Source organism: Petromyzon marinus, chromosome 15, assembly GCF_048934315.1.
Source record: "Petromyzon marinus isolate PM22_M1 ecotype Great Lakes invasive population chromosome 15, UKy_Petmar_22M1.pri1.0, whole genome shotgun sequence".
NCBI classification, from domain to species: domain Eukaryota; kingdom Metazoa; phylum Chordata; class Hyperoartia; order Petromyzontiformes; family Petromyzontidae; genus Petromyzon; species Petromyzon marinus.
Genome location: NC_133681.1, coordinates 14,387,790 through 14,400,018, shown reverse-complemented (window position 1 = coordinate 14,400,018; position 12,229 = coordinate 14,387,790). Strand labels below are relative to the sequence as shown.

The 12,229-nt window shown below is 50.5% G+C and overlaps 1 protein-coding gene across 7 annotated transcripts in view; it reads left to right on the top strand.

Moving 5' to 3' along the window:
• The window catches only part of LOC116942711 (plectin-like), a 123,636-nt gene that overhangs the window by 108,199 nt on the left and 3,208 nt on the right, over positions 1–12,229 (top strand). For all 7 annotated transcript variants that reach the window (XM_076067319.1, XM_076067320.1, XM_076067321.1 and 4 more), the window contains 12 exons: positions 156–350; positions 1,897–2,025; positions 2,721–2,864; positions 3,305–3,493; positions 4,782–4,911; positions 5,761–5,936; positions 7,498–7,669; positions 8,173–8,324; positions 9,523–9,597; positions 10,337–10,454; positions 11,291–11,493; positions 11,626–11,746. In XM_076067319.1, the coding sequence (XP_075923434.1) occupies positions 156–350; positions 1,897–2,025; positions 2,721–2,864; positions 3,305–3,493; positions 4,782–4,911; positions 5,761–5,936; positions 7,498–7,669; positions 8,173–8,324; positions 9,523–9,597; positions 10,337–10,454; positions 11,291–11,493; positions 11,626–11,746 (1,804 nt within the window). The remainder of the gene's footprint in view (positions 1–155; positions 351–1,896; positions 2,026–2,720; positions 2,865–3,304; positions 3,494–4,781; positions 4,912–5,760; positions 5,937–7,497; positions 7,670–8,172; positions 8,325–9,522; positions 9,598–10,336; positions 10,455–11,290; positions 11,494–11,625; positions 11,747–12,229) is intronic.

Sequence of the window (12,229 nt, the reverse complement as noted above, 5' to 3'; positions counted from 1 at the left end):
GCCCAAAACTCAATCTCTTTAAACGTTGCAAAGTTCCGTGGCTTTTAGCGCCGCGGGGGTGGGGGGTGGGGGTGGGGTGGGGGGTCCCTGCTGTTGTTCCGTGACGCGCGAGCGTCGTCCCACCGTTGGGCCCCCCCCCTCCCTCTCGTCGGCAGGCCCTCCGCGAGGAGCTGTCGGAGCATGGGCAGAGCGCGGAGTTTGTGCGCCGCGCCTCGCGGGAGTGCGCCGCGCTGGGCGGAGGGAACTCGTGCGGCATGGTGGAGCGCTCCGAGGCACTGCTCGCTCGCTGGGAGGCCGTGTGCCGGCTCGCCACCGCCAAGGAGACGCGCCTCCACGCGGCGCACCAGCAGGTGCCGTGGTGGCGAGGGGATGTTGACTACCTCGCCTGGTGTGCAGGAGGTCGTGGGTTCGGTCCCAACCCTTGACCGCCTGCTGTTTGTTTGGAGTTTGCGTGTTTTTGTCTCCGCATGGTTGCGTGGATTTGTCTCCAGGTCCTCCTGTTTTCCCCGCCGCATTTAGAATCGGCATCACGCGTTCAGAGACATTTGGCTGCTCTAGATTTCCGCGCGATAAGCCACTTCGTTGGGCTGTCATTTGTGGCCAGGTTTCTTCTGAAAAAGAGATATATAGTTCAGTGGGCCTTACCTGGTAATATAACAAGTTTAGCTTGGTAGAGGTGTGCCCGGCGAGATTCAGTTCACATGGAGAAATCCAAACTTCTGTTCAGGGAATTATTTTGCCGCGCTACATCCATCTCAAATTCTTCTTCTTCCTTTATTTCTTCACAATACTGCAGTGGTGTCCGGCAAGATAAGCAGTGTTCTCGACAAATATCGGGTGAGAAAGTCAGCCCAAAGAATTCATAGTAGCTTATGAAGCCAGCCACGCATGTATTGAGCTCTCCAACGAGGGTGAACAGCATTATGTCTGTTCGTAACACGAGGGGGGCCCTATAACTCTTGTAAAAAGAAAATAAATTAAAATAAATAAAAGAAAATAAACATTTACAGTACTAAAGTACCTGTAGTAGGGACTTTACTTTTAGAAAACTGGCCAAATTAGTCAAAAGGTCACCGAAAACGTGGAGACACAAACCAGAGCAAAAATAATTATTTGCTATAATAAAAACACATTTTGCCCCGACAGCTTCCACACTGCAAATTAAATCCTTCCGAAGGATATTTGTGCTTGCTCTCGTGATGGACGTGATTATCTGCTTCGTACCATCACTTTTGCAACCGTAGCAACATCATCAACAGCATCCTTTGAATTCATGTGGAATGTGCGCAGGCCTCTCAGGCGTGGAGAGGTGCGGTAGTAGCCAGCGGGTGGCCTTAAGATTAGCCCTGCGTGAGAGGCAGTTGAACATATGAAAGGGGTCCGGTGTGAACGAGTGATGCATGAATCTCAGACCTAACTGATCAGTTGCCAGCGTAGTTTAGTGTGGGTGGGGCTGTTGCTGTGTTTGTAAGAGACCGCAAGGGCCCAAGCACCTGGCTACAAAGAGGGGGGATTTGGAGAGGGCATCCTATTGGATTCCTTACACCAGGGCTCATTCCAACCACGCTCTGCCACTGTTTCGGAGGTTGTACTTTCAGGCATTTTATACCTGGGCAGATGCAAATCAATACCTTTCGTATGAACTCAATAAATATTTCCACGTTCCCGCACCTGGAAACGTGTGAGATAATCGGTATCCCCCTGACAGCGTGAGAAAAAGCCTGACTACGTGAGTCTCAGCGCTAATGCGCGAGGTGTGAGAGCGTTTGCGAGTTGAGACGCAGCGCTCCGTGTTTTTGCAACGCCGTCGCTTTAATCCACGACACACGTGAAAGCTTTTGTGGCTGCTTTTCTCTCTCTCTCTCTCTCTCGTCTGATCATCTCGCCGCGGAGCAGGCGGAGGAGCTGGCGAGAGCGATGACGCGGCAGCTGGAGTGGTGCACTTTGGCCGATCGGATGCTCTACCCGCACGACGCCCTGCCTGAGGAGGAGGAAGCCTTGCAGGAGCTGGCCAGGCAGCACGCGGTCAGATGCGAACGCTGCGCGCAATCTGCCGGTTGCCCCGCCCCCCCCACCCCACCCCGTCGCAAACCCACCCACCATCTACTGTAGATTACTGGACGCCTGTGAAAAAACTTCGTGGCTCATCGGATTCCTCCAATCTCAATAAAGATTCTGAGAAAGATTCTGAGGTTTGCTGCCTCGATTCTGGTTTTCCCGGGATAGTCCTCTTTTTTTTTGGTTCCTTGTAGCTGTCTTGGAATATCTGCAAGTCTTCCCAGTACAACAAATGTCCCGGTTTATGTCAGTTGATTAATGATACACCACGCAAGAGAATCCATTTTCATGTAGATCCCCTCCTTATGCTGTATTTTGAGATTCGTTTTTCCCATGACATGTCCAGTTTTTTCATACGTCAGAGGTGGAACCCCTAAACAGACCCCCCTCCTCCTCCTCCCTCCCCCCCCTCGCCATCCCATCGACATACATCGGCGTTCTTCACTCATTTTCAGAGGGGGGCCGATAAGACATCAGTGTGAGGGTCGCCACACATTTTAAACCATTGGGGGTTTGACAGCGCAATGTTTTTTCACATTTTCTATTGTCGGGGGCCGCACTGAAGGCCACCAGGGGCCGCCAGTGGCCCGCGTGCCTTGCAATGAAGAACGCTGGCATACAGCGTGAGCGAGTGCTTACGCGGGATTTTATTTTCACCGCAGGAGTGGATGCTGGAGCTGGAGAGCAGGGAGGAGGAGATGGCAAGGATCTCTGGCCTGGCTGATGCCATCTTGTCTACCTGTCACCCCGACGGCACGAACAGTCTCAAGCAGTGCCTGGCCTCGGTGCACAACAACTTCCAAGAGGTGGACACGTGGCCCCGGCAGACAGGACATTCTCAATTACTGGCACATGTTCAAGGAAGCAGATAATGTTATACGTGTGTATGTTGAACTTATTTCGCCGACCTTCTGACTTCATAAGCCACCACGATTGGTGGCCGCTGTTTACGATTATCCAGGAGAGCCTAATTGAGTCTCGAGACTCTTCCTCGGGAGGATCGTGCCACATTTGGATGTTTGGCCAGTTCAATCAATAAAGATTTGGCATCTGGGAGGACGGGCCTACGTGTGCACACTATAACCTAATGTGGCTTATTCACTTACAAATCCGGAGCCACGTTGAATTGTGGATTGTTTCTTTGTGGCCCTGGCCGCCAGGCTAGAGTTGTTTATAACACTTATATTAGAAAACAATTTTTTTTTTTGCTATTGTCATTTTTTGTTGCTATTTTCTGCACGTGCAGGTGAGTGGCCGGGCCTGGCGGCTCCAGGCCTGGCTGGACACGTCGCTGCGGGAGCTTGAGGAGCAGGCACACCTGGCGGAGGAGATGTTCCTGTGGCTGCAAGAGGCGCAGGACTCGCTGGCCGAGAAGGAGACGGAGCTCCTGCCCCAGGATGAGGAGTCCATACAGGGCCTCATCGACGAGCACCAGGTGACGAGCCCAGTTCGCCGATCCGGCGCATTTTTGCCCTACGTTGCCATTGACTTTCTAGCTCTTTGAACTCAGCCCTTTCCTGTTCGGAGACGTCTGTACGTTGCAGGGTCGGTCCCGTTCACCGCTCAATCTCGAAACGCGCAAGCGGTCAGCGTTACATTTATTTCGAGAGGCGTAGCGCCGCTGTTTTAAAGATATTGTACTCACCGCAGAGAACTGTACCGACACGACCGCACTCTAGGATAGCTGGCGCTAACCTGTGCCACACGCCCTCCCGCATGGCCTTTTACTTATGAATCCGTTCCAATGATGTACACATATGTCGAATCATGCAAACTAATTGGAAGAAAAACTGTTATCGTACACGTACGTCATCGGAATGGGAGAGGGTTAACAAATGATAGACATAGATCACGCATCCATGTGTTGCGCTTCAACGTCACGTACCCTGGCAAATAGGTATTTTTTGGGACAATTGTGTCGAATCATGAAAACCATTGATAAAGGAAGAGTCAACACAGTGATGAGGAGACTCATCTGAAATGTGTGATGTCTCAGTGGTGAATCCAAGGGATGCGCGGTGGAGGGTGACTGCTTCCTCCCTTGGGTATTTTGTTGATAATTACCAGAGAAAATGTGTTGATTGTTTATCGTTAATGTAGTACCGCATTCCTGGAGAATTAGATACTGGGCCATTCCCCCCGCCCATCCCCCCATGGGAAGAGGTCCGCCTCTGTGATGTCAGTACTAATTATGAACGGGTGACGACCATACTCAGTCATTCACTTGCTCACTCAAGCTATCGTGCACCGACTATCTGGTTCCTGTACTCACTCAGGCGATTCTTGAACGAGCCTCAAGGCTCTTTTTCAGGAGGTTAATCCTTGCAATGTCTGGCCAATTCCTCTTCAAGCATTCTTAACCGTGTGGGGAAAACGAAAGTGCCTGGATAAAGTACGAACAGACGGAGGGGGTAGCGCTCACGAGTCATGACTCCTCCTTTTGTGCTGCGATCAGCGAGATGATGACGAATTCACCTGCAATTCAGAACGATGCGTTCTGCACTCACTACATTTCACCTGCTTGCTTTTTTTTCGCTTATCACGGTTGTTGAGTGCAAGCCCCCAAGGTCCCCCAAAAAACGCCGACGCTGCCTTCAACCAACCACGTCTTTTCGTCGTCTCCAATAGCCCGATGTTGCGTCTAGCCCCCCCACCGCCCGTAGCAAAGCGGCGTTTCTCACTCGGCCACGCGCCGTTCGCTCACACGAGGCCGCTGTCCGCAGAGCCTGATGGAGAGGATGATGCTGAAGCAGCCAGAGATGGATCGCCTCGGTAGGTACAACAGGCGCAAGCTCTCCAGCGAGTCACAGCTGAGTGGGCCCCTCTCCCCGTTCCTGGACAAGACGAGGACGCGTGAGTTTGGCCGTCGTTTTTCACTTCACGCTTTTACAGGGGAGCGAGTGACTGAATTGGAGTTAGCATGTTTACCGTGCTGACTTTGTATTCCTTGATCATTGCATGAGAGCTCATTGCTTTGGCTCCATGATTGTGTGAATCATATGTGTTGTGTGTGCAGCACTGTTTTTATAAACTGTAGGTAGTCAGCACACTGCGCTACAAACCCGGCGACCCGAGTACAATTCCTGCTCATATTTGAACTGGTCTCGGGCCTCCTCTAGGTCGGCTCAGCCTTAAACGAGTACTTGGGGCAGTGTGTACACATCAGCACTGGGGAGACAAAAGTGGTGGGGCGTGGTGTTGGTCACCCTACCCCCTTGTGTGCCATCCCGGCCTTCATAGGTCCTCGCACCATAGTTAAAGGCTATATTGGGGGTCTTTGTCTTTGTGCTGTGGCACGTGTGTCTTGTGGTCATGTGCACGCTGTGGTGTCCATGCTCTTGCCACATCCGTCTTGTGGCATTATTGTTCTGTGGCACGCATGCGGGGTATGGTGTATGTGTGCGTACGTACGTGCGTGCGCGTGCGTGCTCGGTACGTGACGTGAGCAGCATGACCGGCATACGTGTGCGTTGTGTGACATGCGTGCCGTCGCATGTGTGCTTTTGCGTCCGTGCATTGACTTGCGTGTTTTGTGCGCGGGCGTTCAAGTGCGGCACGGTGCGGGCCGGCGCGTGCCCCAGCGGCGGCAGGGGGCCAGGCTCGTGCCGTCTTACCCTGGCACGAGCGCCGTGGCGACGTCGCCCTCTCTTAAGCGGCGAATGGCGGGCGCGTGCGTGCGGGCGTGTGCGTGTCTGGGCGCAGGCAAGCTCTCGGGCTCGCAGCCCGACAGCCCCGTGTCGTCGCCGCTGTCCCCCGGGCCGCTGTCTGAGCCGCGAGACCCCCACGTGACGGCGCTCGTGGCCTGCTGGCACCAGGTGTGGCTCGCGGCGCTGGAGCGGCAGGGCCGGCTCCGTGACGCCCTCCAGCAGAGCCAGACGGTGAGCGAGCAAGTCACCGCCTCGTGCAAGTCGACCTCTGGTGGTCAGTAATTAAGGCTGTGCGAATTGTTAATTCATCCCAGAATACCATTAATATGAATATCATCACTGTAGTGGCATTATCATTATTATCACCATCGTTAGTTGCTCAATGACATATTTTCCATCCGTTATTGTCATTCTGTTCTGATCGTCATCATCATTATCATCAGCCATGATCTATTCACTGCCGGATGAAATCCGCAAGCTGTCACCATCTCTCACGGTCTCCATCTCGCTCCTACATACAAGCTGACTTCATCACTCTATCTCAGCGGTAGACTTTCTCTCAGGTGCCTGCCATTCTTTCATCGGCTGTCATCCCCTCCTAGAGCCCTGTTCTGCACAAGGCTACTTACTTTTCATGGGTCAGCGTGATGTCTCTAATTTGTCTGCGTTCTCCAATCCTTGTGTTCCTCTTCCAAACGTGCATGTTTCCATGCGCTCGTGCAGAATTCTGTAGAATAGGATATCTATTTGGAATTGTTGTTTAAGCTCATGCGGTTCTCATTCGCTTTTAATATGAATTTGGTCAACAGCAGTAAGGAATTACCAATGATCTTGAAGTGTTAGGCATGTAATTATGTATGAAATAAGTAAATAAAAGCTACAACCATGCTCATGACACATGTATCAAATTGTGCAAGAATTAATTAATTACAATTTGTTCAAATTACTCATTCAACAACATCAGAAACTTCAACAGCTTTCATTCATAAGGCACTAAATCACAGAACCAAATGTCTCGAAGTGCCACATTCGTACATAAGTAAGATGTTAATTTATGCCATTCAGACTAATGGGGTGAAAAATATTGTATTAATTCTATTTTTAAAATAACAACTATGAACAAAGTGTAGGAATGATCAACTCTTCCATCGAATAACGAGTCTGAAATAAGGAGAATCACAAAATCACTTCAGTGGATGAGCATGCCTATGCATTTCCATAAAACTTCTTTCATCGTTTGAAAAATGTTTGTGCTGATGGTTTATGGTTGTGGTTCTACAGAACAGTAGAACTCATCAGACATTGGAAGCTAAGCCTGGGTAATACTTAGATGGGAAACTACCTCGGAATACAGAGTCTTGTAAGTTTGGGCTTTGAGGTGGCCAGGAGATGACAGTACAAGAGAGGAATTATTGACTCCATCTGTGTGGAGCTTTGAGTGTTACCCCCTCGCATGGGCGGTGTGTTTTCTCCAGTTACTCCACTTTCCTTCCCAAACATGAAGCCAAAAACTCATGAATGGAATTGCTTAAAACACCCCAGTGTAGCGGGACCCTCCTGCAAATAGCCTCTTGTGACTCAGCGAGGCTCCCCTGGGGACTTAAATCACATCGTCATTATGACCTTCGACATCGTCATGAAAACATCCCTTGTTTAATAATCGATTGCTCAAACATTAATGCCGGACCCTCCTTGACAGGAGTCTGGTGGCTCAGCGGTGCTCTCCCGTGTGAATGAATACCATTGTTTTACATACAGCATCTTCGTAAATCGTGATTTTGACAACGGGCAGATGCGGCAGGAATTGGAGCAGGAAAAGTTCAGCTTCGCACAGTGGAGGAAGCTCTTCTCGCAACAGACGAAGCTGAGGAAGTCTCGTCTGATGGATATCTTCCGGCGTCTGGACGGAGACCAGGACGGCCGCATCACACGGGATGAGTTTGTCCGCGAGATCTCTCTGCTGGGTAAGAAGGAGAGAAACCTCCCTGGCTAGGCAATAGCAGCGTACAACCATTCATTCATCAACGTTATATTGAACCAGGTGCCTATGACTAGATAACTTGGAATGGGCCCAATGTCGTCAGATCTCATGAGCTAAGCAGGGGTGGAGCCTGGATAGTGCTTAGATGGTTGACCACAACACACACATAAGTTGTCGTAGGGCTTGCGAGACTTAGTGGTGAGCAGCAGAGGGCAGTGCAGCAATATCCATCATTGTTCTGCACTTCTTTGCCCCACAAGTCTCACGTCCATTCATCCCCGCCTTTACCAACCTGCACTGACCAGCGTGGTGAAATATGCTGCAATGAATCCTATGACCTGCACGCCTTGGGAAGACTTTCACCCAGCTACGTACGGCACGAAAGACGTTCAACACACAGTACATACATCGGGAGCATGATAAATCGATGCAAGCGATGAGTTGATGCTTCGCTCGTAACTGTTGACCCTGGTCCATTTCCTGTAGGGCTGGGCAGCGAGGAGTGGGAGCTGGACGCCGTGGTCGGGAGGTTCGGGGTGCAGGAGGGCACGCTCGTGGACTACTACCAGTTCGTCTCCGAGCTGTGCCCCAGCAAAGCTGGCGGCACCATGACAGACGCCGACAAGATCGACGACGAGGTGAGCTGTGCACCATGCACAGATGGGTTTCATTATGTAAGAGTTAGCAACTTTGTGAAACGCACGAGCAAACGCGCCAGGCATATGGCAGCTCAATGCAACTCCAGCAGTAGCCCCTGCAAGACCAATTTCGAAGTGTTTGTATGGCTGCTATTGTGAGCGTATAAATAATGCAAATAGATCATTAAGAAGCAAATTTGATACCCATGAAATGTCAGACCTGATGTTTCTTGAATTAAAAGGAAGCGTTGGTGAAGTGCGCTGTGAACCCGGTGAACCGAGTTCGATTCCCAGCCACGGCTAAGACCAGTGGAAAGTGATGTCTGAACCGGTCCTGGCCCACTGCTTCACAAACCCACACTGACTAGCGTGGTGAAGCATGGTCAAATAACCCCCATGACCGACATGGTGTCGGGAGGATTTTATCCGGCAATGAATTGATGAACACGGCGGCGAGATGTTAACTACCTCGCCTGTTGTGAAGAAGGTCGTGGGTTCGATCCCGACCCCGACGCCAGTATATTTGGAGCTTGTATATTCTGCCCGTGGCTGCGTGGAGTTTTCTCCAGGTCCTCCAGTTTCTCTCTCCACGTTTGCTGCTAGAAGATTTCCACGTGATAAGCCACTTTGTTCAGATATCATTTGTGGCTAGGTTGCTTCAGAAAAAGAGCTTTATAGTTTAGTGGGCCTTATCTGGTAAAATATAAAATAGTTAATACTAACAGCTATATATAAAAAAATGTGTTGAATCCGGAAACAAAGCGACATTTCTATACAGAATTCTACATATATTTTTAATACAAAATAAACCTTAAAATATATTTTTTCGTTTAGAATATGGCTCACTTACATTTTCTTCATTTAAGGATTTTTGGGTTAGATCGTAACTAACCACCACCCGAAACAGCCAACCAGTAAGGTTTGTAACGTAAACAAAACGTGCCAATTAGTTACTACTTCAGCCCACCGGTGTGTTGGAGAATAAATCCATAATATTGGTCGCGAAAGCGTATGTGTCAAACTGACATTTTCTTCTGAATTAATGTGCACAGATGTGAAACAGGTACTTTCACTATCCTGGTGATGTTCGAGTCTACATTGTAATCCAAATTGAGATATTTGGATTTGTGTATGAGGATTGTACTTGTGTTGACGTACTTCTATACTCATTGGTAACATCTTTGCCCATCACTGCCAGGTCATTAGAAAGGTGTCCGCCTGCAAATGTCCCCAGAGGTTCCAAGTGGAGCAAGTAGAAGAAAACAAATACAGGGTAAGTTTCACGTTTGCTCAATCTGAGAAAAATAAAACCCCAACAAAATTCAATAAATGTGCACATTTGAAGTGTTAAATATTCACCCAGAGACAACGCCACAAACTAAGGTCCCTGCTGAATTGCATCAGAATTTTTTTTATGGTGGATGCGGATATCTTCAACGCCAGTATAAAATTATGAGTAGCTCACAGAGCGACTGTGGATCCCAATCTCAAAACCATGGACCACATAGTCACATCCCCATGGGCTGTGGCATACTATGTGGCATTTAATGGTGTGGCAATAAAAAAAAGATCCTTTACCATGATGGCCTATGACCAAATCACCCGGAATGCATTCGATCTTGTCAGACGTCGGAAGCTAAGCAGGTTTTAGCCTGCTTAGTGTTCGGGTGGATGACAGCAGTACACAACAGCTGTTGTAGGCCACAGGCCTATGTGGCAGGCAGCGCAAAAAATGTGTTATACTGTACACTTGTGCTCCTTGTATGTGTTCCCAACCTTCATCGATGTGGTGAAGTATGGTCTCCACCCCCCCCCCCCCCCACGATCCGCATGGTGTGGGGGATGCCCTCATCCAGCGCTGGATTGACAAAAGCGGCAGCGCGTGGTGCGCATGCGCGCGTTACCATGCCGAGCCGTGCGTGGCGGCGGGAGTTTTTGTTTGACGCCGAGATTGTAGTGCAAACCCTCCCGCGGTGGACGCCGCACTCATCAGCTGTGGCTGCCGCTCACAGTTTGGGGACTCGCAGCAGCTGCGCTTGGTGCGGATCCTACGCAGCACGGTGATGGTACGCGTGGGCGGGGGCTGGCTCTCGCTGGGCGATTTCCTCCAGAAGAATGACCCGTGCAGAGGTACCGAGGCGCTCTGTCGCGCCACCACCAGCCTACCTTGGCACCGCACGCTCGGAGAGAGCCCAGTGGTAACACTTACGCCTTGCGGCAAGAAGTGCCCGGGTTTGATTCCCGACTCGAGCACCTCTCTGTGTGTTTGTATATTCTCGCGCTGTTCTGCGTGGGTTTTCTCCGAGTCGTGCCGGTTCTCCCCCCCCCCAGTGTCATTCTCGATTCGAAAAGTTCGAAGAATTCGAAAATGTACCTACAAATTACTCTTGCAGCAGAAGTCACCCTTTCCTGGCAGATTCATGCCCAGCTCCTAGCCAGCTGCTGAGTCACCTTGTCACACACAAGGACAGCTTCCGAAAGGTGCATCGAACACGTTCCATTACGTGGGTGAAGAGAGCACAATGTAAATGCAAATGTACTCATTCATTCAGTCACGGGAGGCTGTCTCAATTCTAAATTTGGACTTGTTGGTGCCTGCTCAACTTCTGAGCCACCCATACACCCTGTCGCTCAATTTACAATTTTACGTTCTCATCAGTTCATGTAAATTCGGCAGCCACGAAGAGGTTTCACTTCCACACCAATGGAATAAACAAATAGTTGATGATCGTATATTGTGACAATTTATACTTAAGAAATTCTACCATTCTCAAATCTACACACGAATTTACAGGGATATTGACAGCTCAGGGAGGCCTTCAGCCAGAAGTTGATGTGTCTACGTATATTGAACTTCTTTCGCACCGTACGTAGCCAACCGTGCTAATCATGACAACGACGGTGATGACAGTGAATGGGAGTCGGTGACCGTCCTTATTGCTTGCCGGCTTCCGTGTGCCACGCAGCCAAGGGCCGCACCAACGTGGACCTGCGAGAGCGGCTGTCGTCGGGCGAGGGCGGCGGCAAGGCCATGGTGCTGTTCCGGAGTAAGAGTGGGGGCGTGAAGGTGGCGGCTCCGAGCCGACACAGCTCCACCAGCAGCCTGCCCAGCCTGAGCGCCTGCCCTGAAGACGCCGTTCCAGCCGGCGGCAGCCGTGACTCCCAGCAGGTGTGCAAGTCGACAACGCGGATGGCGAGCTACGACCTGATACGAATGTCGCACCGGTTGCCGACGATGTATATATAATAAGAGCGGTGTTGACGTATGGGCAATGTTTGTGATGCTTCCCGCTCCCAACAGGCGTCCGATGCCGCTGCGAACAAATTCAGGAAGTCAGGAAATGGAAAGTCTGGGCGCAAGGAGCGCATTGGCCAGCTCAGCTGCTCCGTATCCAGCATACCCTCCCAGGCCCTGTCTTCAGGTAGACCGTGACTTGTTTGCTTTCTCTACATTCTCTTACACTTATTTATTTCCACTGCACAACAGAGCCGTTCTGGGGCCGTGCTGAGCTACCCCGCGGTGGTGGCTCACGAGTCGCCAGGTTGTCTTTCCACTTTAGAATCAAAGAAGCAGTGCCACTGAGGTCACGTGCACCGAGACTCGTCGAGACTCGTGTGGATCACACCCTGACACGGAATGTGTTGTTCACTCCGATTGCTCGGTCTCGAGCCACGTTCATGTAAACTAAACTATAAACTATACAGGCGTCAGGGTCGGGATCGGACCCCCGACATCCTGTGTACCAGGCGAAGGAGTTCACATCCCACCACCACGACGTGTCTTGCGAGACCAGTGTACCACGGTCTGGTTCCACCTTAGCACTGCTTGATGTTATCTCTTTGCTTTTCATTTGCTTTTTTATAACATGATATCATTTACATAAATTATAAATTCGGATTCTTAT